The sequence below is a fragment of the Eleutherodactylus coqui genome, chromosome 1 (genome assembly GCF_035609145.1).
Source record: "Eleutherodactylus coqui strain aEleCoq1 chromosome 1, aEleCoq1.hap1, whole genome shotgun sequence".
NCBI lineage: Eukaryota > Metazoa > Chordata > Amphibia > Anura > Eleutherodactylidae > Eleutherodactylus > Eleutherodactylus coqui.
This window is the reverse complement of record NC_089837.1, coordinates 288,771,072-288,796,593: the sequence shown is the minus strand read 5'-3', so window position 1 is coordinate 288,796,593 and position 25,522 is coordinate 288,771,072. Positions and strand designations below refer to the sequence as shown.

Sequence of the window (25,522 nt, the reverse complement as noted above, 5' to 3'; positions counted from 1 at the left end):
TCTGGGTATTAATATGACACTAAGATCTAAACTCTAATGCTTTAGCAATTTAAAGTCACATACATCCTTAGTAGGGAAAAGGCTAAGTCACCATTGAAGAAAAACATGTTTTGAACCAGCAGAGCCTATTGAAAACTGGAATCATACATACCATTTTTGATGTGTGCTTTTTTTTATTATTAGCCAAAGCCAGAAGTGGATTCATAAAGTATGGAGAACGAAAAAGGAAGCACTGCAACTTCTCATTCCACTTCAGCCTAAGGGTTTTTATGTACTATCTTTATTCTGCTCAGAAGCCCTTCTCTGCAAAGGAACAGCAGCGTTGTGGAAGCTGCTAGCCAGGCCGGGAGCTATTACACATGTGCTCCAGAGATACAGGCCACACAGCAAATCATACAGTTAGCCAGCTCCTGCACAGTGCTATCTTCGCTCCATAGCAGAGATGGTCAGTTCCCCTAGCGATGAGCAGAAAACAATTTTAAAGAAGACTACAGCTTTGAAAGAAAATGGGTCATTTTTGAAACCATGATATTGGGTGAGTGCTTTACGTTGCTGTTTGCAGCACATTAGAATAGGGTTCCTGAAATTGGAATTAAGCATAGACAAACTATAATAAAACATTTACACATTTCTGAATCATGTTGCCTTCCTGCTGAAGTAGAAAGTTCTGCATTTCGACATGTGCGACTGTTTTCATTTGCACTTAAACACGTATGAGTACAAGGAGTGGTAAACATGTTCCACCTGGCCCCCTGTCTGGACTTGGCTATAACAGACAAAGGAATATTATCGGCAAGTAGAAACTTGAAAATATGTGAACAGCTACAGAAAGAGGGAGAGGGAGGGAGGAAGAAAAGAGAAAATAAACATGAAAGATCTAGACAGCGTAATTTCTTGAGGTTTGGGGCATTCCTGGCTAGGATGGCATGTGCATGGGACTTTCAGTTTCGGGTGCTGCTACTGGGGGACTCTGGTGTGGGCAAGACTTCTCTCCTAAGGAGATACACAGAGGAAGAGTTTATAGACTCCACTGTGCCCACTGTTGGTGTAGATTTCTGCTCTCGAATAGAAGAACCTGAAGCTGGAGTTAAAGTCAGGCTGCAGTTCTGGGACACAGCTGGCCAGGAGCGTTACCGGTGAGATATTACCACATTGACTGATAGAATAATAAAACATGTTGCAATATATTTTTCTAGATTGTGCTCTATATACCGTATGTCCTTTATACTATAAAGGCATACATATAGCAGTTTGTATTATATTTTCTAAACACTACCTGCTGGCGCATAAAGCTAATAATTGTTAATGATTTAATCACAATAATATTTGTGCTGCAAAAATAGGCTGAACTAAATGGACATAGTATGTAAGGCTGAAATAATGTTCTGTTCATGGAAATGTGTTGGTCATCAATGAAGATTTAAAGCAAAGTTTGTGACCAATTAAAGACTCATCTAGCAAACTATTGATGGATTTTATGTAATACCTATTATAGTGAATGTTTTCTGTCCCAAGAATTCTTACACAGAATGCAGATTCTTAATCTGAAGGTTTTGTAAAGAAAGAACAGGAACCAGCAGGCCTACATTAGAAGTGAGACTTAAGGCCCATTTACCAGCAACGATTATCACTCAGAATTTGGTCAAACAACAGATGAGCTATCATCGTTGTGTGTAGACGCTGCCATTGTTTACTTTTCAGCCGAGTTATGATTTTAAGGTGAGCTTAAAATCCATTGTTCAGCCAGAGAGAACAGGGACCGCTCACTGTGTTCTCCATGAAAGTCGGAGATTACATTGTATTCTGCTGACAACCCGCGCGAGAACGAAGGAGCTTATGCAAAGCTCAGACCACATGCTGTGCTCTGCAAATTGCTCCAGGTGGCCCTTTTACATGCAAATTAAGCTTATAAAGTGTTAACTGACATTAGTGTCTATTAACACTTTATGCAAAATGATCACTAAAACTGTTAATCTTTCAATCATTTGAAAGATTCTTTGCGTGTAAATGGGTCTTTACACTTTTAAGAGATATATACTCATATTGGGGTCAATAATAGCACAAGCATAAAAACAATGTTGTATCTATAATATATTTCTGTGGGAAGCTTGACAGGTACATACAATGTCATGCACCTATCATATCACAATTACTAAAAAAAGAAAAAATTAACAATGCTGAATTTTTGTGGTGGTTGTAAGTAATTTCTGTCCGCACTAGGTTCCAGTGCAATATTGCATAATGCATAATTTCAGTGTAATTTTTTAAACTCTCAAAAAGGTGGTCTCTTCCCTAAATCAAAGGCAAAGTTGCAGTTACCCAGCTGACCCTATTTTCTAATCTCATACAACCCATTTTAAGGGCAGTCAAATCTGATGTGTCATGGTCAAATGCAATCAAAAGGAACATGTCACATTGAAAATTCTGTCCAAACTGCATGCATCATGAGATTGAGAATAGAGGTCCATTAGGTTGTAACAGTGATTGACCGCTACCCCTGTATGTACAGTCATACACAGATAGCTGTCAGTTACTGATAGGACCGCCCATTGGACTGTTCAGCACAGAATGTGCAGAGATATAAAGTAATAAAACACAAGTTATACTGAATGTTTCCCCATAAAACTATATATCAGTCCGCTCAGCTCCTCCTGCTCTATTACATGATGCCTGCAGCATGGACAGCATGTTCAAGATAACAGGTTTTATCTGAAATCTGGTGTACTGTATGGTGGCTCTGTGCAACTGAAGAATTTTACTAGAAGGCAACAGAGTGATAATGATATTTGCCCCTGTCTAAAGTATTAGTTAGTGAAATTCCCTGGGAACTGCCTGGCTCTGGTTTGGAGGTTAAAATGTAGATATTAGTGAAGCAGTCCTGTTGTGTAAAACTGGCTATAGATTCTCCCTTTTCACTCAGTATAGGTCCTTTCACACGGAACAGAATATTCCACAATGGAATAGGTCACCCTTGAATACTGTACGGCTAATTGTGGATTTTAATGCAGAATTGCCAGAGGTATTTTACCATTTTCAATTCCGCATCAAAATCTGGACGTTAGCAGTGCAGATTTTGGTGCTGAATATTCCACAGGAGGGCATATTACCCAACACTGTTGCAGAATATCCAGACCTGTGTGGAAGGTCCCTGAGCATTCCAGTGTTTTTATTATCATAGGAATGCTCCTTATACTACCTGATGGGGACATTGTCAAAACCAGACAATAAACTACATTTAGTACAATAGATTATAGATGTAAGTATAGCTTTAATATCATGCACATAAGACGAGTCTTTGGAACCAGAAATTGTGATTTAGGTCTTCTACCACACACAATTTTTATCTACACTTTTAAACAAGTCTTTTTGTTTTTTACAAGTCTACAAGTGTTTTTGGTGGTGCTTTTTATTTCATATAATTCTATACATTTTCTTCTGGTGTTTCTGGAGTACTACAGAAAAGCTCATAGGGAAAAACACAATACGCAGAGCATGCTGCATTTTGGGTGAACAAAAAAGCCCTGATTCCAAAAATACTACAAAAACATAAAAAATGCAGATGGTCCCAAACATGTTCTATTGGCAATAAATCTGGTGAGGTGGCAGGTCATGTAAGTGTGACAATGTTGTGGAAACATTCCTGTGACCCCCTTGTGTGGGTGGCAGACCATTATCCTGGAAAATGCCTCTAGGAAGCCGCCATAAGAGGAACACATGTGGCTGCAGGATGTCCTGAACATATCACTGAGCTGTCATCATCTCTGGTACAACTACTAGGGGTGACCGATTGTTGTATGTGATGGACCCCCAGACCATCACACCAGCAGGGAGAAGGGTGAGGAGGGGGGGTGGGTGGCGGGAGAAGCAGCAAAGGCAGGATTGAAGTGCTCACCCCTAGGTCTCCAGATACAAAAACGTCTGTCAGTGGCTAAACTAAAAGGTCCATTTACACTAGACGAATGTCGGGCAAATGATGCCCGACACTCGTCCCCGCATACACACGGAAGCTAGTATTGCTGGCTTACTCACAGAGTGGCCAGCAGGGGGGGGCAGGGCAGTGCAAGAGATTTCTCTCCTTTCGCTCCCCCGCCCCTCTCCATTCAGTACTGAAGAGCCACTATTTACACTGAACGATGAGCAATGAACTCATCATCCATCGTTTATGCAGCATAAATGATAGCCGATGAGCTGATCGTTCAGTAGTGAACGGTCAGTGTGTTATGTCAATAGAGAGGGGCGGGGGAGCGAGAGGAGAGAAATCTCCTGCACTGCCCCACCCGCTGCTGGCTGCTCTGAGTGAGTCAGCTCTGCTAGCTCCCGTGTACCAGCACAGGAGCGAGGAAACACAAGGACGAGTGTCGGGCCCTGTGTAAATGGACCTTAAACCTGGATTCATTGCGGAAGACAAGCCAGTTCCAGTCTGTAGCAATGGTTTCATAGTTCATGACATTACTGCAAATGGAAGCCACAGTGAGTGTTAAAAGCAGTCCATGTAATGGGTGCCATGAGGCCAAATGTCCTTCAGTCAACTGCCTGGAAATTGTTCTGACGCAAGAGGCCTGCAACAATGATGCCACCTGTCTCTGGATGATGGACAATGAATGACAGTTGGAGCTGCTCATGTTTAGTAGGCAATCAGACGATCCTCTACTACTGGTCTATTCAAGGTGGCCTGAGCCCGGTTTGCTCAGGCCACAGTGGCCTGAGTAATAATAATGTCCCCTATATAGGCCCCAGTTGTAATAGTGACCTGTACAGTGGCCTTAGTAGTAATCGTGTCCCCTATATCGCCCCCAGTAGCAATGGTGACCTCCAAAGTGACCCCAATAGTAATAGTTTTCCCTATACCGGCCCCAGTAGTAATAGTGACCCCCCACAGTGACCTCATTATTAAGTGACCCCCACAGTGATCTCAGCATTAAGTGGTCTCAGAATTAAATAACTCGATGTTGTGATGTTGAGAGCCATTGTGCTAGATTTCTTCTCTCAAACAAAGAGGCTGGGGGATGCACATAAGTGTTACCTCCTCCCACAAAATTTCAAGACTGTACTGGCTGTTCCTGGAGGCTCATATTCTGCATCAGCTCTGCACAAACAAGTCACTAGGCAGCAATGAGAAGCAGAGAAGCAACACTGAGTAGTGTGACCACCTTGGAACATTTACTGAGGTGGACCAGACACAGCAAGGATAGAGATAGCAGGTGGCGCTATTCTAACCTCAGATCTGAAATATCGGGATAGAAACATTTTGTAATAAGTGTAAATATAACAAATGTTTATAATTATGGGCTGAATTTAACTAGAAACAATATGCCCCATGGGACAATCCCTTTAAGGGTATTAAGAATCAAACAAGTGGAATGAGCAAAGCATTTATATTAAAAACAGCTGTAAGTTCAGGAATAGCAGCACACTATATGCAGACATTAGAGGAGCAGAATGTATGCCATAATACTGTGCTCTCCAGTAATCCTTCCCTTTCTTGTTCCTAGGGCAGTGACTCGCTCCTATTACAGAAATGCTGCCTGTGTTATTCTTTTGTTTGACCTCACTGCACGTAAAACTTTTGAAAGCATCCAAAACTGGTACCAGGAGGTAACAGAACGAGCGCAGCCTCACCCTCTTCTTTACTTACTACTTGGAACTAAGAGTGATATGCGTGGGAAGAGAAGTGTAGCTCGGGAAGAGGCACAGAGTTTGGCCAACTCCATAACAGCACCATACCTAGAGACTTCTGCAAAAACAGGCAGCAATATTTCTGCAGCACTATCCCTTCTGTGCAGAGAACTGCTGAGTGCTTTGAGACAGGAGAAACAAGCCCCGGTGGAGCACAGCTGTGGGGGCTGCGGCGTAGAAGAGGAAACCCCACACAAGAGAATTCTATGTACATGTTGAAAACACAAGTGAAGTCTGTGGCAGATGAGAAACACAAAACGCCTTAAGATCTTCTCTCGTAATAAAAGCAAGACAAAGACCTGTCAGAATAACATTAATAATTTTTAATCAAACAAGCTCCTGTTTTTATATATACAAAAGGTAATGACAGTTTAACATATTCCCTGCCAGAGGGTTTTGTAATGTGGGACTAATATAAAGCCTAGTCCACATTACTAGATGTGTGGATTCTTCTCCAAAATTAGGCTCTTCTCTGAAGAGGTGTAGCCTGCACTAGTTCCTGCAGGATGAATGAGTCAAACTGGGAGTGTAGGTAGTGTCGCCGGGTAGTCTACTTCTTCTGTGTCTTCTTTATTAAAGCCATTCTCTGTAGGAGATGAGGAAAACATGAAGCAATCTATTGATAGGCTGCATTGAATGGCCACATAAAATATCAAGGCCGTATTAGTTTAATGATATATTCACATTGCGCAAAATTTAGAATTCATTTTCACTACAAAGATCTTAAAGGGCTCTTAAGAAATCATAGTTGCTTTGTTCCGGAAACAGTGCGACACTTCTCCATAGACTCTGTCTCCTACTGTAACTTCGCTCCATCTAAAGCATAACTTTCCATCAATTAAATGAAGAATACAAGTGAAGATAAACTTTGCAACGTATCGCATTAGAGAAAAAAGCCTAGCTCTCAGCTCATCCAGCTAGTATCCCTCTGCTTCCCTAACTGCTTACTCACTCTGATAAAATCCATCTCCAGAGAGGATATGGCCTTTTGCTTTCACTAAGAGATTAGATTACATGCAGTTCTAGTAAGTTTTCTATTTCACCCAGTGCTGGATTCACTATACTGCTCAGTACAATAATGGTCTTCATGTTGCTGCAGCTTATGACGGTGTACTACTAAGAGATAGGGAGGCACAGTTTCCAGTTTCCTCTGTATGCATTGTATCGGAGATGAGCTTGCAGCTAGTCTCCTGCTCCCTCCAAATAGATTTCTATGAAAAAACTAATCTGATCTCTCATGGAAGCTGAAAAACCATAACCTCTCTGGAGACAGATTTGATCAGTGAATTCATAATGAGTGAACAGTTTAGGAGCGAAGAGGTATAATACGATGTATTAGAAAATCTCATTCACTTTTACTATTGATATATGGAATATGGTCTATAAATTTATGGGAAAGGCTGCATATTACATAGCAGATTCGCCACAGAACTTGAGGCAAAATCCGTGATGCAATGGGTGAAATCAACAGAAAAAAAGAGACATGCTGGAAATTTAAAATGCACACCACAAATCAATTTCCAAACAGATTTTTTTTATACGGGGTGTAAAACATTTGTTAAAATCTCGTCCGCTTTGCTGCTACTGTAGTAACACTGCCAATATTCTCCCCTTAAATCCAGATAGAAAATGTGCAGCATTATCCACTACATGTGAATTTACACTTAAAGGGGTTTTCCCACGCAAAAACTATTGATAATCTGCCCTCAGGTCTTAAGTAGCTAATTGCCCGATGACCTGCCGCTCTGGGAACCCCCAATAAATCAGCCGGCCGTTTGTGCAGAAGTGTCCTAGCTAGTTTCATCCTCATTGACATCAAAGGAAGCTGAAGCTGCTATTACACTTCCATGTCTGTCAATAGTTTTTGCCTCGTAAACTCCTTTAAAAAATAAAAAAAGTATTGCCATAGGAAAGAAAGAATTATGGTGATGCTGAAAGCAGACCAACCATTGTAGATAATTGACCTTTCTTTTTATTGACGTGTAAATAAAAAAAATAATATATATATAGCATTACTTTGGTGGGGCTCAGACAGGATACCAACCCTTAAATCTGGCAAAGTACACAAAATGTATTATATGACATAAGAAAGCCTTACACCAACGGCAAATTAGCAAACAATTCTTTTTTCTTTGTTATTTTGAACTTAGTTTCCTATTCCCAATCATCATTTTACAGACTTCCCGTGTCTGCAGGGGCACGGGTCTGCATCCCGCTGCGAGAATTCTCGCAGCGGGATCTGACCCGGCCGTCTGCAAGAGGCCTATCAGAGCCAGCGTTGCATGCGTTCAATCACAGCAATTCAATGAATGAATGGCTCTGATTGGACGCATCCAGCGCTGGTTCTGATTGGCTCAGCTGGCTGTCACTCACCAGACAGCCAATCAGAGCAATCTCTCACTGGAGGCGGGGATTTTCAATCCCTGTCACTACAAAAGTTCCCCTGCCAGCTGACAAGTCCTGAGAGGGCTGCCGGGGAGAGCGACATCACCTGTAAGGATAGTTTTTTTTTTCTTTACTTGGGCAGTGTAGTTAGGGCGTTTAACGCTGCCAAAAGCATGGCGCCAACACTGAAACTGCTGCCCATTCATTTTAATGAGCAACACAGGGCTGAAAACGGCCAAACATGCAACGATGTCAAAGTGCAGTGTTGAAGACACTACATTTTCAGCCTTGAGTCAGCAACCCCATTGAAATGAATGAGAGCCTTGTACAGCGTTTAGTGCCGTGCTGAAAACGCAGTGCTGAACACTTTAAAAAAATGCCTGTGTGAGGGAGGCCTAAGATGTGTCTGGTTATAAATCCAGGTGTGTAAACACAATCAGTTACCTGTTTATGAGCCTCAGTTGTACACGCCTTTTTATATGGTCTGATCTCTTCTGATCCAAACCCAGGAATCCACATATTCCACTGTCTCTCTGAGATGGAAGGGAATGTGTTAGTGTCATGTTCTGCATTACAAAACAGGTTCTCATTTCATTAAATTATGAGCAAAAGTGCCCAAATACATCTCCAGCTTGTGTTTTCACCCCCTCAGTCACAAATCCCGTTTGCGCCTTAAAGGGGTTGTCTCGCGGCAAACCTCAAAATTTTACCTTACCCCATTCCCCCTGTCACCCCCCTGGCATAAAATAGCAAAGTAAAGCGGTTTTTAAGCCGCTTGCTACTTACCGATCCGACGAAATAAGGACTTTAAAAAATCTTCTCCCAAGATGGCCGCCGGTGCTTTCCCAGGGATGCACTGCGGTTTTCTCCCATGGTGCACCGCGGGTCTTCTCCCATGGTGCACCATGGGCTCTGTGCGTTCCATTGCCGATTCCAGCCTCCTGATTGGCTGGATTCGGCACACGTGACGGGGCGGAGCTACGCGATGACGCTTAGAAGGGGGCGGAGCCAGAACGCCGCTCGTGCCTGGACCGAGCAGAAGGGGAGAAGACCGCACAGCGCAAGCGCGTCTAAAAAAGCAAGAAGAAATCAAAATTAGACGGATCCATGGCGAATGGGGACGCTAGCAACGGAGCAGGTAAGTATAACGATGTATATTACAAAGTGCATTAATATGGCCATACAGAAGTGTATAACCCCACTTGTTGCCTCGAGACAACCCCTTTAATGACCAACTAATTTTTATTTATTTTTTTTGTTTTTAATCATCACATTCCAGGAGCCATAACTTTATTTTTCTGTTGGCATAGCCATAGGAGGGCTGTCTTTTTTGCAAGAAAAGTTGTATTTTTTAATGGCATCATGGGTACATATAGTGTACTGTATAACTTTTGTTAATTTTTTTTAGGGGGATTAGTGAAAAAAATTCTGCCTTTTTTAATTTAATTTTTATGGTGTTGTGTGCAAAATAAATAATGTGATATTATTCTCGGGGTCAGCACGATTCTGGCAACAAGTTTATAATGTTTTGTACACAAAAAAAGAAGGATTTGCCTTTGTGTTGCCGTATTCCAAGAGCCATAGCATTTTTCCCTCTCCGTAGACGGAGCTCTATAAGGGCTTGTTTTTTGTAGAATGAACTCTAGTCTTTATTTATTCAATTTTTGGGAACATATATCATTTTGATTGCTTTTTATTCCACTTTTCGCTTAAACACGCTCATATCTGTATTGTTGGACCATATTGATTTATGTCCTTTCCCCACATTTGCTTGGTATTCCCAATGAGGTTTTTCATGGCCTCCTTTCCCTCCCCTCCCTTTATAGGGATAGGTCAGTCCATGAGACAATTAGGGGTTTGAGATGATATGGCAAAAGCTTTATTTGCAGGCTTTCCTAGGACTATCTATGCACTGGGGATTATGATCCCTCATTTTTGTGCATATGCATTTATCTCACTGGCATAACAGGGAGGCTATCTGATCAGGTTATATTTCGTTCTCGTGGTATGTAGGGTTGGCGCATGCGCTGTACAGATTGTTTGCAATCAGTGACATAGCTTTTACAACAATATAGGGTTATAGTTTATTGTTTCTTGTGCTGTGACAAAGTGGTGTGCTCTGCGTAATTTGGGATATTATCTGAAAGTAGCTGAGATGCTATAGCATAGTGCAAGATCTCGTGCGATCTTGAATTTCTGCGCATGTGCAGTGGTTTCTTTAATGTGAGCACTGGAATTGGCATTGCTGTGATTGGCTGGTGCCGGCGCATGCACATTTGTAATATGGAGACGGAACACCGCTGCGCGTAATCTCTTGAGATTTTGAACTTCTGCGCATGCGCAGTGAATCCCATGATGTGAGCACTGTTATTGGCATCGCCGTGATTGGCTGTTGCTGACGCGTGCACAATTGTAATATCGAGATGCTGCATAATGGCGCCACACACATTCAGAGAGAGGTCTACTGCACACCTGTATATTATTACATCTGGAAGGTGGGGGTCCAATCTGCAAGCTCCAGATCCAATAGCATGATTGGGGGGGGGGGGGGGGGCTCTGTATGTGTTCTCCATTGGTGTATGTTTTTTATATATATACACACACACACACACACACACACACACACACGTCACGTTAGATTGTGCTGCATGCTTGAAAAAGACTCAATTTGGGTCGAAACCTCGCAGCTTTTTTGTGCTAAGGGATAAAGGATTTACTGAATTTTTAAGAAACCTCTGAGTGCTAGTCTACCTATTGGATTGTTTGGAGCCTTTTACATGCAGACGTTTCTTTGGTGGTCACCGGTGTTAGAGCAAGTGCCCAGCCATCGTCCGACAGCCAAGCACCCGCACCAGGCTTTTAATACACCACCATCAAAAGACAGGGCTGCAGAATACAGCCCCTTAACGGGTTAAAATGAGTTTAATTTAACTTTAGGTTGTTCAAAGAAAATCTGTTCTATGAAAACCATTTTTTCATGTTGGCCATCACTCCGAGAACGTACTTTAATCCCTTAAAAGAGCTGAAATTTTTTTTTTTTCTCATCCCCACCTTTCAAGATCCCTAACTTTTTTATTTTGCATTGACATAGCCATATGAGGGCTTGCTTTTTTGCAGACACGTTTTTTTCTTTCAGTGTTACTATTCAATTTACCATATTGAAAAAGATTACTTTTTTTCCCCCTCTTAAGTGGGGTGAAACATTAAGAGGCACTACATTTTTGGTGGGGTGGGTGGAGGTTGTTTTTACGGCATGATGCACAGGGCAGTATAAAGGATATGTTCATTTTTTCCTGCGAGCCAGTATGATTACAGCAATGCCAATTTTGCGGTCCTGTTTCCCCTATTCTCCTCACTATGAGGTTACTGCACCCCCTGCTGGTTGAGCAAGCACAATAGTCCTCCATTCACTTTTATGGGACTGCTGAATACCCAACCGGCACACTCGCACTAGTATTTCCATCACTCCCATTAAAAATGACTGGAGTGCTGACCACACAAACTCAGCCAGCGCTCCATTCAGAGTGAATGGAGAAGCAAACCCTGCAGTCATAGGAGAGTCCTGTTTTCCAGTTTTGTGTGGGTTTCAACAGTGAGACATCCCCCCGAATCATCAAGTTATTCCCTATCTTGTGGGCATGGGATAACTTGATATTCTGATATTAAGGTAAATAACCTTTTTAAAAAGTATACGAAAAGTAAAAATAAAAAAAAATTGTAAAATTAAGTCCCACTAGGGAACCTGAACTTGCAATCATCTGATTGCTTGCACAATAAAGTGCAATACGCCTGTATTGCAGTATACTGTACTTTAACAGCAGTCTATCAAGTCCTTAATAGGCTGAAATCCAAGCCCTGGAAGCCTTCACTTGGTCAACGGCGGCCATGGCAAACGCCTGGTTCCCTGCAATTGTATGGGGTAGGGGAGGCCAATACGGCACTTGAAGGAGCCGCCCCCCCCCCCCCCCCCAAGCTAGCTGCTTAGACACAGTGTTCAGCATTGTCTGCAGCACCTAAACAGTTAAATATTTGCAGTTGGAGCTACCTCCTGTATTAAACAGCTGACAACCACCAGGCATGGAGCACACTTGGCTGCTGAGCCCCCACATGAAAGGATTAAGATAAAGAAATAAATCATTATACTAGCACTCAAGGAGACCATAACCCAGGTTGAGTAGGTTCAAAGACTGGCAACTAAAGTAATAAATGGAATAGGCGGACTACAATACCCAGAGAGGCTATCAACATTGGGGTTAGTTTAGAAAAAAGATGTCTGAGGGGCAACCTGATAACTATGTATAAATACATGAGGGGACAATACAAGGATCTCTCCCATGATCTGTTTATATCCAGGACTGTGACTGTAACAAGGGGGCATCCTCTACATCTAGAGGAAAGACCTAGAAGGGGGTTCTTTACTGTAAGAGCAGTAAGACTATGGAACTCTCTGCCTGAGGACAGGGTGATTGAGAACTCACTAAAAGAGTTCGAGAGGGGCCTGGATGCCTTTCTTCAGTGCAACAATATCGCATGTTATATTCACCAATTACTTTAGAAGGATTGTTTATCCAGGGATTATTCTGATTGCCAGATTGGAGTTGGGAAGTAATGTTTTTTTCCCTTAAATGATGAAGTCATGGGGGTTATTACCTTCCTCTGGATCAACACTGCAGGATAACAGGCTGAACGAGATGGACATATCTTTTTTTCAGCCTAACTATTCTACTATAAATAAGATCAGAGTAAATGTACTTAGAATGGTTACTGTGAAAAGTAAGACAGCTTCTACACTCTGAAGTTATCTTCCTCTCACTATAGGTTTTCTTACAAATACGTGCACATAAAGGATGACTTTCTCAGTTTCTCTTAGGCCACTCTCACACATGTGCTTGTAAAGCGCTACCTTTTTTAACGCAGCGTTTACTGCATTTTCAGCTGCGTTGACATGCGTTTTTGACAACAGTTTTCAGTACAGTTCCAAAACGCAGCCAAGCAAGCTGATAATGCCAGAACTAAAAAAATGCAGTAACCACATTCTACGTTTTCAACAGAGCTAAAAACGCACCCCATTCATTTCGATGGGCAAAGCATCGCATTTTACACCTCGCTTGAAAAGCACTGTGTTTTAGCACGTGTCTGAGAAGCCCCATTAAAATCAATGGTAGCGTTTGCCAGCGTTTAATGCTGCACTGAAAACCCAGCATTAAACACTGCAAACAACGCATGTGTGAAAGTAGCCTTACTGGTTAAATTGGAACTTTAAAAAAAAAAAAAAAAGCTGGAACCCCGAAATAAGGGAGCAATATATACCTAGATGCAGCTGAACGTCTTTAACTTCAAGTGTGTTGGATTTACGGTGTCGGGCCAGCTGGCAGGCTGCAGAAACCACGCTCTCAATGAAATCATCTGCGATTTGAAGGAGCATCTGTAGCAAAACAAAATAGTTTTATAAAACACAAAACGGGGGAATTTGTCAAAACATTTGTGCCACTTTTGTGGGGTTAAAAATTCTGGGAAATGTCATTTTTGCACAAAAATACATGACTTCTCTTATACTTCTCTCAGCACTTTTAAAAAGTAAAAAGAAAAGATCGTGAGGTTTCCACAGAACTGCAGATTTACTAGAATTTCTGCAAGAAAGTTGCAGAAATTATCGCGCATATCAGAATTTCTGGCCCACATACAAGCAGAGATGTACTCACCTGATTAAGACGTGCACATTTAGGGTGGATTCACACGAACGTATATCGGCTCGGTTTTCACGCCGAGCCGATATATGTCATCCTCATCTGCAGGGAGGGGGGGGGAGAGGATGGAAGAGTCAAAAGCAGGAACTGAGCTCCCGCCCGCTCTCCACCATTTGCAATGAAAGGAGGCGGGGTTAAGTTCTGAGAATTAGCCCCGCCCCCATCCCGGCTCTCCCCATTGCAAATAGTGCAGAGGGGCGGAGAGAAGGCAGAGAGGGAGTGGGAGCTCAGTTCCTGCTCCTGGCTCTTCCATCCTCCTCCTCCCCCCCCCTGCAGATGAGGACGACGTATATCGGCTCGGCGTGAAAACCGAGCTGATATACGTTCGTGTGAATCCAGCCCACGAATGCTAGTCTCTGTAAATTTCCCTCCAAGTGTACTGAAAATTAAGGTTATGTTTACACTTGGCATAAAAGTTTCAAAAAAAATCACCATAACTTACTGTACAAGTCATCCACATGGTGCCGGAAAAAAAATAAAAATCTCAAACAGAATTGACCTGCAGTGCAGATTTAAAATTCACAGACTATCCATTTATGCTGCAGTTGATTTTGCCTCTTTAAATGAGGTAAAATCCAAGTGCTACATGTGAACATTGCCTAAAGGTGGCTTCACATAGTGTTTTGTTTTATTTTCAAAATTTTGCAACTTTAGTGTCAGTTTTTCATACTTTTTTTTGTTTTATTTTTTTATCAGAAGTAAGCCAGAGGAATGGGAAATATAAAGGGTGGACTTTTTTTAAAAACTCATTTTATTGAACAAATTGTATATGTGTAAAAAGGCTTTAGACAACTCAAAGTATCTTGAGAAAACAAAGGAAGGACTTCTACTTCTCCTTCCCGCTGGACCCACTTCTGGCTGTGCTTCAAACAAAGGTACATCAAAAACTTCAGTAGTGTCCTATGGGGTGTCCCCTAAATTGCTTCCCTGATTGTCAATCCCCTGGCGACATGCTTCATACTTGGTGGTCCTGCCCTCGCATGCAGAGATTTTGGATTAGAGTCTAGTTCCTCATCTAGTCACTAACAGCATGTAATATACGGGAAAAACCCATGGGAAGCCCTCTTGATTAAGCAAATTGCTAATATTTCTTCAAACTCTCAGCAATTGATCTTTTTTTGCTGCCAAACAGGTCATTGCCTAATCATGGTGATAGGCTTCCTTGGACTTTTCTGAGGTAAAATGGCGGTTAAATTGTTACTTGCCTAATGAGAAGTTAACATCTATTATCATGGACCGCCATCAGAAATTTCTGAGAGTCTGAACCCCATGAGTAGACTACTCCCTACTTTCCCAAAATAATAGGCTTCTAATCTCTCTGTAGTAGGGCCTCTGACACAAAGTTTCAAAGTCTTGTATCATTTGCCCAGATTTTTGGTCGGCTCTGCGCAAAGTTTAAGTCTTCATATGTTCACTATGATGATGTTCACCTTCATACTGTGTTCTACTTTCTGCTTATTCCATTTACTGTAAAATCTAAAGAAGTACAAATGTTAAAAAAAAATATAAAAAAGTAGTGGTGTTTTTCCAAAAGATGCTGTGTGTGAAATGACCCCCAACCAGATTCTCAGTATTTGTTAAATTCCTTTGCCGCACCTCTTCCACATCCTCATCTAATTGTTCGTTTGGATCCACTTCTCTCACCAAATCATGAAGCTTCTTTTTGGTTAGAACCTTAACAGGAAACAAAAAATAAGATAAGAATTCTAAGAAAATCTGCATATTCATTTTGGGGTAAATAGAGCAGTTATGTCCTAACTCACTCATTCTGGAAACACTTTGCCCTCAAACACTGTTCATGGGTATTCAAGTCTCTATATAAAAATGATACAACCCAAAATACTAATAGGTGAATTTAGATTGTGAGCCCCGATGGGGACAAAACCCCCAGGTCAAGTCATGTACAGTACTGCGGAATATGTGTGCGCTATATAAAGGAGTAACTAAAATAATAAAACCGCACACAACAAAAGTATTAGCAGCTGGGATTATGATCTGTTCATGAGACTCTGGGATTTCATGCCGATTACACACTGGAGGCTCCAAACAGAAGAGAACTGCAGCAGCAATGCCGGAAGCCAGGCCGACCTCCTTGTAATCAACAGAGTCCGTCTGGCGCCGGTAGTTCCGGTGGACTTCACACAAGTGGGAATGAGGCCATAAGATGATTAGTTGGCCCACAACATCTGCCAGGGAGCCATTTATGTACGAAAAGTAGACGCAATGCATCAAATGTGTCATTTTATTGGCTCTGGTGGATGTAGTGAGTCTCCGACCACTGCGCTGGAGCCCAAAACGTCTAACAAAAGCATGGCTTCAGGACTAGAGGAAGCCCGGCACACGCTGCCTTTTCTGAACTGATGCCATAGAAAAACAGCGGCTCAGAAGAACCCCCCCGAACAGCCACCGTAAAAAAAAGACAGTACAGCAGTCATTAGAGGGGTTTTCCCAGCACTACATTATTGATGATCGATCCTCAGGACAGGTCGTCAATAGTTGACCGATGGGGTTCCACTTCTCAAGACTCCCGCCGTTCAGCTGATTGAAATAACAGTGCCGCTTGGTTGAGTGCCGCTGTCATTTCAATCCATACCAGGCACAGTGCTGTACATTGTATAGCGGCTCTGACTGGTACTGCAGCTCATATCCACTTAAATGAGACGGAGCTGTTCCAAGGTCATGTGGCTGATGTATGTGATATCACAGGCCGTAATTATCTAAATGACAGGGACCCGGAACGCTAAAGTCTGAGGATAGGTCATCAATATTATAGTCCTGGAAAATTCCTGTAAGTGATTAACAACTCCTCATACAGACTGTAAATATGCATTAAAGGGACCCTCTAGAAAATGGAAAAAATAATGTCAATATAAACTACTAATTACCTTTAATTATTTAACTTATGCTTGTTTTGTCTAGGGAGTAATCACTGCTGTAAAATTAAAATGGCTGCTGTCAGAAATCTGTCTTAAAATGTAAGTAAGATGTGTTTTGCGCTGCTCCGAGACCGTGGGATGGGGGGCACGTAATGCAGCACAGCTCGTTCCTGTTAGCATGCCTGGGATTAAACCCGAACATGATATTGGCGGCAACGACTGCGGCTGCAGCTGACTGGAGATCAGCACAGGACTTTGTGTTATTCTGCTATCAATGCTGATGTCACAATTACAAAATAGGCCTATTAGGTGGATGAGAGGAGCAGATGCCATATTTCAGAGGAAGCGGTGACAGCTCCAGAACAGCCCTCTTGGCAGCACACCATTAACAAGCATTCTGTTCTTTCAGCAGGACTCATGGAACTGGAACAGTGTTGTTAAAGGAGATGTCTCGAGGAAGCAGTGATTTTTTTTTTTTGCCCAGTCCCCCTAATTAAACATACATTACTAATTACCCCTGTAAATGACTTTCCTAGCTGGTTTGTACTTACCGTTCCAGCGTTTCAGCAACTTATAAAAGTTTCCCCAAGATGGCCGCCGGCTCTTTCCCCGTCGCTCGCTGCAGCCCGACGTGCGCGCTCCCGAGACGCTGCCAGCTGTGTCTCCATGGCAACCGGACGCCCCGCAGCCGCCGACCAGACGCCCCGCAGCCGCCGACCAGACGCCCCGCAGCCGCCGACCAGACGCCCCGCAGCCGCCGACCAGACGCCCCGCAGCCGCCGACCAGACGCCCCGCAGCCGCCGACCAGACGCCCCGCAGCCGCCGACCAGACGCCCCGCAGCCGCCGACCAGTCACCCACCGCCAGGCAGCAGGTAACCAGCGCTACGCTCCCGGCTCCCCAGCGCTAGACCCTCAGCCCAGGTGAAGGCCCCGGAGCCCAGCGCTAGGCTCCGGGGCCCAGCGCTAGGCTCCGGGGCCCAGCGCTAGGCTCCGGGGCCCAGCGCTAGGCTCCGGGGCCCAGCGCTAGGCTCCGGGGCCCAGCGCTAGGCTCCGGGGCCCAGCGCTAGGCTCCGGGGCCCAGCGCTAGGCTCCGGGGCCCAGCGCTAGGCTCCGGGGCCCAGCGCTAGGCTCCGGGGCCCAGCGCTAGGCTCCGGGGCCTTCACCTGTCAGTGAACATCACCCCCGACCCATCACTTACCCCCCTGGCCCAGCGCTAGTTCCCCCGGCCTAGCGACAGCCCCCCCCGGCCTAGCGACAGCCCCCCCATCGCAGCGGCAGCCCCCCCCCCCCCCCGGCGCAGCGACAGCCCCCCCCCCCCCCCCCCCCATCACTTACCTGGATGGCAGGACAGCTGGGCGGCTTCTCCGGACAGCTAGGCGGCTCTGCACCTTCCTCTAACAGAGGATGGTACAGAATGGCCGCTCCAGCGCGCTCCCGAGCAGTGACAGCTCGTCTGCGCATGCGCAGAAGAGCTGTAGCGGGGAGCACACTGAAGCGGCTCGTGCTGAAAGGAGAAGACCGGACTGCGCAAGCGCGTCTAAAAAAGCAAGCTGCCAGCGAATTTAGACGGAACCATGGAGACGAGGACGCTAGCAACGGAGCAGGTAAGTGGAATAACTTCTGTATGGCTCATATTTAATGCACGATGTATATTACAAAGTGCATTAATATGGCCATACAGAAGTGTATAACCCCACTTGGTTTCGCGAGACCACCCCTTTAATGTAACACAATTTAAGGCAGCGACGAGAAAATACGTCAAAGAAAGCAGATTTAAGGGATATGAAGGGAATATGGACTGACCTGGCTGGCATCTGGACTTGCACGTCCTCCTCCTGCTGCTGTTCCAGCTACTTTATTACCTGGAGTACTGTTAGCCATGGTTGGCTCCTGCTTCACGGTGGCGGAGGCAGACATGGTGGTGGGAGAGGAGAAGCTGGACAGGTTGATGAGCGTGGATGCTCCGAATTGGTTCATAATCTGGAGCGCCTTCCCTCTGAGCTCAGCCAGTCGGGATATGTCTGCACGTTGCTTTAGGGTATGGGGCCCAGGCCCAAGAAGCTAGGATGTGATTAAAGGACAAGAACAGTTATATGGACTTTCCACAAAAAGAATGGCTCCATGTACAATTAACAAATCTTGTACAAGGCAAGTAGCCTAACTGGTATAACGCAGGGTTACATGTCAGGGACTAGATCGTTCATTTAGGATTCATATATGCAACCACCTTCAGGCAACTCCACATTAATTAGTGATTGTTAGTAAAAATTGCACAAATTGCACAGAGATTCAAATCAAGACGATAATGCATACAGAGCAGACTTAAGGCACCTTCATATAGTATAACTATTAGGCGCATAAGTGCCCGATAGCCGTCCCAGCTACTATGGCTGATGTGCTTTTACACAGGAGCGATAGGCGAGTAGAAGCGGAGCGGGCCAGAGATCTCTCCCAACTGTCAGCCTCCATTCACTGCAAACTCCTGTTTACACAGGTCGCGCCTTCTGGTTTAACTCACAGGCTGACAGTCGCTCATAACTGCTCGTCTGAGCGATTATTCATGTGACAGCCAATCAATGTAAAGGTACCTTTAGGCCGGTTTCCCATCTGCAGCACAACACCTGGCCGGAGGTTCCATCACAGATGTGGCTGAAAATTGAATGCAGCGCTTTTTCTTCCATCCAAAAGTCGGCTAGCTGGACAGACAGCAGACAGACCCAATTATAGCGTCGGTCTGGTGCTGTTCGGTCTCAGCCAGAGTCTGAACCATTGGGCTGCAGGGATTTCCTGCTCCCCGAATGGAAGAGGAAGGCGGAATGCCCAGTGCAGATGTGAAACCTCCCTTACCCATGTGGTAAAAAACCATCGAATGGTGCATGGATGCTATGTGATGTTCACAGATATCATGGCATTGTATGGGCTATTCTCATCCATGAAAACAGACCAGAATAGGTCAGGCAGCAATTTTTTTCACATGTGTTTTTCACAAAAACTAATCTAATTAGCCCCATTAAATGTAATGTCCGTATGAAGTCAGCCTTTTCACACTAGCCTTTTGCTGATCCGCCAAGGTTCTCATTTTCAAGCCCATAGAAGTGTACTGAAGCAGAAGGTCTTCAGTTTCAATCAGTTTCTGTCTCCATTCCATTTTTTTACACTGGATAAAAAATACAGACCGCTGCGCTTTTGTTTCCAGTTTCGGAAAAAACGGAATACAGATGGATCTTTTTTTACTGCATTGTACTCAATGGGAGGCGGATGAAATAAAGACAATCCATTCTTTTCCAGTTTTAGCCGTGTACTGCCCTGTTGCCTTACAATGCTGGGGGTCTTACTTTCAAATCTCATCAAGGACATCACCCTTGGTCAGACTTGAAGCTCCAGCACAGCAAGGCAGCAGTGCTGATAACTGAGCAAACACCATTGTTCTTTTATTGCCAGAGAAATAGAAGAGCAAGAAGAATAAAACAAAGAACATAAAAACAATACAGATGTCAGATTTGAACCTACACCTCCTAATGACTGAGCTACCATGATTGAGGGAGAAAAAAATATTGAGCATATGCAACCTCCATGCAGATACTGTCCATAGTCAGACGTGAACCTAGACTCCCAGTGTTAGAAGGTCTGGTGGCTCAGTCATTAGGGGGAAACACTTCAAATTGCTCTATCTCCAGATAGATTACAACTAAAGCTGCAATCCTAATCTTGTTTTAAAGCCAAGAAGTCCAAGATCACACATCTAATGGCATTGCATCTTAAAAATCGAGCAATTAGTAGCAAAGACCTCTTATAAATTTTTGGTTACCAAAATACCTCCGTGCAAGGATGTATGAGATACTTCCTTGGCAGGGAAAGAGTGAACATAAAAATTTGATTTAAAAGGTAGTTCATTTTTAGAGATGAGCGAACGTGCTCGGCCACGCCCCTTTTTCGCCCGAATACCGCGATTTTCGAGTACTTCCGTACTCGGGCGAAAAAATTCGGGGGTCGCCGTGGCGGCGCGGGGGGTTGCAGCGGGGAGTGGTGGGGAGAGGGCTCCCCCCTGTTCCCCGCTGCCACCCCCCACGCCTCTCCCCGCCCCCCGGCGCACCCGAGTACTTTTCACCCGAGTAGTGAAGTACTCGAAAATCGCGGTATTCGGGCGAAAAAGGGGCGTGGCCGAGCACGTTCGCTCATCTCTATTCATTTTCTAATAACATATTCCCTTTACACAGGTCAAACTGTGAATGCTGCAAAGTCACAACACACATGACCACTTCTTCAATGTGACTGTGGGACTGGACAGTTCTTGTATTCTACTGTGAGAAACCCACTCTACGTAAGGCCATTGTCATACAGCCAAAAAAAATCGTCTGAGATTTGCGCACGGCAAGACGCATGAATATTAGCAATGCGGGAAACAAATTGTGGCACGTCCTATTTTGGGTGTACTCTCACATCGCCCATTCTTTTCAATGGGGCCAATGGCAGCATTGCACCATGTGCTAGATGCCTGTGAGTGTGATGCAATGTCTCCCATTAAAAACAATGGGAGACACACCACGATGCTCTGCCACGGCGGCGGATTACTACTTTCCTGAAGTGATGCGAGGTGGTTTTGATATTAGAAAAAAAACAACTCACATCCGTAGGGAAATCACATGTTGGTGAGCGCGATTCGCAGGTATGAAATTAGCCTAACAGGCAAATGTATGGAGTCTACTGGATATTCCTGGTCTGGCCAGTATACATCGAATATGTGATCTAGTCCTAGAGACACCTTTGGACCTGGATTTTGAGTGGATTTAGATTCCCAGCTGCGTGGAAGGAGCAGGTTGGGGGTGGTTACATGTTTTGTATTTTCAATAACAAGTTTCTCATGGTTAAAAGATACATTGGGTAAAGGATCTGTCTAACAACAAGGACAGATTTCTCACCAACCGTCACATCACAGGATCATCTGCCCTAGTATCTTGTAGAACAGGGGTCCCCAACTCCAGTCCTCAGGGACCACCAACAGATCACGTTTTCAGGATATCCTATGGTAAGAACCCCTGTGGCAATGTCTGAGGCACTGACAATAATTACATCACCTGTGCAATACTAGGGAAATCCTGAAAACATGACCTGTTGGCGGTCCCTGAGGACTGGAGTTGGGGAACACTGTTGTAGAAGACTCAATTCCCTTCAGCTTGATCCCCAAAATGCAGCCCAAAGAACTGACGTATTGTTACTTTAACCCTATTGCTGCTAGAACATCTTTCATTTTGCCAAATACAAAAAAAAAATGGATTTAAAACAAAAAACATATTATACCCCAAAGGCCGATTCAAGAGTCTGAAACATACAAGCAGCTCCCAAAATATACGATCAAAATCTGAAGTGTTCACACACGTGGCTTGTGTCTGCATGCACACACCATCACCCAGTCACCAGAACGGGGCAGACCAAACATCTCCAGCTACCACATGCCAGGAAACAGTTGGGTCACAGACTCCCCTGTTATCTTGTACAGGTTTGGGGGATGATTAGGTGTGCAGGGTTCGGTTTACAGCAGGGGTCATTATATACAAAACTGCTTGTGTTCTTATCCCTTCGGTAGGAAAAAACAAAACCCCCCACCCCCAAATGTGAGCTCACACACTGCGTGATGTTTCCTGAAGGAAATCCGCATAAAAATCCAAGCACTGAGTTACAGATGTCACTCATTACACGGCAGACGGCGCTGCGGACTGGAAGATAGCCAACATGCCTACAATCCACAACAGGTATTAAACGTTGTATGAATGGGATTTATTGTAACTAACGCTCTATAGCAGGGGTCCCCAACTCCAGTCCTCAGGGACCCCAACAGGGTAAGAACACCTGTGGCAATGTCTGAGGCACCAGCAATAATTACATCACCTGTGCAACACTGAGGACATCCTGAAAACATGACCTGTTGGCGGTCCCTGAGGACTGGAGTTGGGGAACACTGCTCTATAGTTCTTTGTTGCAGAACTTCCCAAAATTCAGAAACCTACACAACTGTGTGAACTCACCCTAAACATGTCAAGGGGACAAACACGATTACTGGGGATAAAGAGAATGTTCTGTATCCTCCCCCTCGGATGTCACTTGCACCTCCTCCCCCTCTTTAGGCCATGTTCACCTGTACCCCCGAGATTGATGCAGATCTAGCACAAGACCTCAGACAAGACAGGATTTGTGTTACTGTTCCTATAACACAACATGAAGACCGAATGTACAACACAGATGTGAAGGAAGACTTACAAACACACAAACAAGTAAAGCCAAACTTTTCATGCTGCTTCCCAACTCCAAATAAGTGCAGCGCCCCCCGAATATCACAGCCGGTATTACTTGGAAGCCAAGATCTAAGCTTTAACCCTTCTAGTCTAGCAAGATGTATCACATATGTCCTTGGCAGTGCAAAGGTTAAGCGTATATTCACGTGGGCTGGGAACACATGACCGGATTTTCACTTTGTTTTTGCATCCCAGTCTGACCCAAAATCCGGTGCTCAGCTCCATGGGAATCATATTCCTCTGGGGCTAAGAGTTTGGGTCAGACTGGGACACAAAAACGGAAATCCGGTCATGTGTTCCTGACCGCAGACAGGTTTGTTGTGGAGATTTCTACACATGTGGACGGTCTGGTTTCTGCAGATGAAGCGGTGAATTTCTATAAGAAATCTGAGACTCCCCCTAGAAGAGCGCCTCCTGCAGGCTGCCGGTCTCATTGCAGCGTCTGCTGCTCACAACTGCCTGAACGTACAAGAGCCCACAAAATCTCCCACAAAGATCTATTAGGACTTTCTCACAAATGAGTGAAACGTGAATCTCCTTGTGAAGTCACTCACATGATGGACTAGTGGCATCTGCGGGTGCTGCCAGGAAGAGTAAAGTGGGGGCCTAGAGAGGACATGACTGCACGTCCGTAGCACGGTGGGGTTTCTTCGCTGCCATCATTTCTACGGATCCAACATGGAACTTTTAGAAGTCGTGAAATGAGGGTGAAGCGACCCTGAAGCACAAAGATTTAGGCCTCGGTCACGCGGATTGTACAGAGAAATCCACCTCATTTACCCATCAAATCAAGAGCAATTGGAATCGGCAGCGCAGATTATTCCACCATATCTGAAATCTGTGTTGTGGAACATAAAGATATGACATGCCAACCCTGGTCACGGACGCTGAGACTGCTGCGCCGAGCCGTGGGAACTTCACACGCAAATCTGAGGTAACTGCATGGACTGCTGAAGTCGGACAGACTGATGATGTGAGCGGGGCGAGCAGCACTGCCTGTGCTGTACAAGGGAGGGGTTCTGGTACTTTGTATCCACTTCTCCGGCTCGTGTCTTCTGTTGGAGTAAGGGCTCATTCCCACAGACTAAGCATCATATAGCATTTTACTGCCATGGGAGCCAGCTATCGTGGCATATGGCAGCAATTGTGCCCTGCGCAGGACATTGTATCTCCCGCAGCCGGCAAGCTGGCTTATTTTTAATTCCCGTGTCTCATAGCGGTTGATGCATACGGACGCCCATAGGGAACAATAGGGCTGCCCATGAGTGATACACGGGGCAATAGAGCATGATGTATATACACATACACACTAATGTGAGGGGATCAATGTACCTTCATTGACTCCACGCACCATGTAATCCGCGGGTGCACCTCTAATATGTGGTGGAATCGCACTAGTGGGAATGAGCCCTGAATGATTTTAGTAAACACAGGACAGCAGTGCGGTGGTTAATAGATCCCGCTGGGACGACACGGCGGCCATGCTCACACCTCTTACTTACAGCCAGCTGAGCATCTAGCTCGGTAATGACATCGCACACGGCGGTGGGACCGCTGAGCACACACGTCATGGTCACCGGCCTGTGGACAACAACAGCATAAGTGGGGTACAAGGGACGGTGCGTTGGGGCCTCTGCAGCCCCGCGGGGAGGGTGAGGGGTGCGTTCTGAGCGCTGCGCCGGTAGGAACACACGGGGTTAGTTATACAGCAAGCTACATGGCTTGTGGCCGCCGTTCCCCGGACCGCTGCTTGCAGGACAACACTTGTGTCACGTTCTTTCGCTATTAAGTTACAAACGGCGGATGCTGCACCACAAGAGGCGAGCGGCTGGCAGATGGTCATCACACTGGACCCCATGGTGCAGACCACCACCCGGGGCACCGGCCCCTCCCCCACCGCTGCTTGTGAAGGGCTGTTCACACGGCCAGCCGGGGTTACTCCGTATCACTACAGCTCCCATCTCCCAGCAGCACATCACAGGCGGCAGACGGAGGAGCACACATGGCTGCCTGGAACCGTATGGTCCATCTATTGCTCCAGCAGCATCGGGTGGCCGGGTGACGACTCCATACTCTCCGGGCTGCTAACAGGTAGCAACAGCCTGCATTCCAGTTTCCTCCCCCTGTTGGTTGATGGAACGCCAGCAGCTGCTGCCTGCGGAGAGCAGCCCCTGGCGTCCCGCACTACTGCCGCCGCCGCACTCCGAGCTCTCGCTTCCCTTCTGTCCCTTTCCATCAATCATCCAACTACGTGAATATAAGCGCAACTTTATTCCTGTGGCAGCTGTGGAGAGCGCGGCGGCACTGCGAGCCCATCACCCACCATGAGCGCCAGACAGGCGGACTAACAAAACAACACCGCACAGCGCCTTCTCACCTAGTCCGCTTTCTCACTAACCGGAAGTACGTCACCCGCTCGCTCCCCCGCACATGCGCGGTAGCTACCAAATAAAAAATGCCTTCTTCCTTCAATAACTTTATACACACCATGATTTTCTAACATGTAGCCAATACTGACCACTTCATTCGCGTTGGTACCTTGTTAT

At 45.1% G+C, this 25,522-nt stretch overlaps 2 protein-coding genes across 5 annotated transcripts; one reads left to right on the top strand and one right to left on the bottom strand.

Annotated features, from left to right (window-relative positions):
- Window positions 1-825: 825 nt before the first annotated feature.
- RAB42 (RAB42, member RAS oncogene family) lies at window positions 826-5,989 on the top strand. Its single transcript, XM_066572708.1, has 2 exons — window positions 826-1,136; window positions 5,493-5,989. Exons 1-2 carry the CDS (start codon window positions 922-924, stop codon window positions 5,893-5,895), a joined length of 618 nt encoding a protein of 205 aa, XP_066428805.1. The 5' UTR covers window positions 826-921; the 3' UTR covers window positions 5,896-5,989.
- On the bottom strand, window positions 5,979-25,522 carry TAF12 (TATA-box binding protein associated factor 12). Of its 4 annotated transcripts, none has more exons than XM_066572705.1 (7): window positions 25,515-25,522; window positions 24,479-24,557; window positions 18,490-18,747; window positions 15,405-15,482; window positions 13,372-13,486; window positions 8,506-8,594; window positions 5,979-6,262 (listed from the first exon to the last, which is right to left on the bottom strand). In XM_066572705.1, the coding sequence occupies exons 2-7, from the start codon at window positions 24,545-24,547 to the stop codon at window positions 6,227-6,229; spliced, it is 645 nt and encodes a 214-aa protein (XP_066428802.1). In that variant the 5' UTR covers window positions 24,548-24,557; window positions 25,515-25,522; the 3' UTR covers window positions 5,979-6,226. The 4 variants fall into 4 exon arrangements, with proteins under 4 accessions (XP_066428802.1, XP_066428801.1, XP_066428804.1 ...); XM_066572704.1 differs by lacking the exon at window positions 25,515-25,522 and adding an exon at window positions 25,354-25,371; XM_066572707.1 differs by lacking the exons at window positions 24,479-24,557; window positions 25,515-25,522 and adding an exon at window positions 25,354-25,406.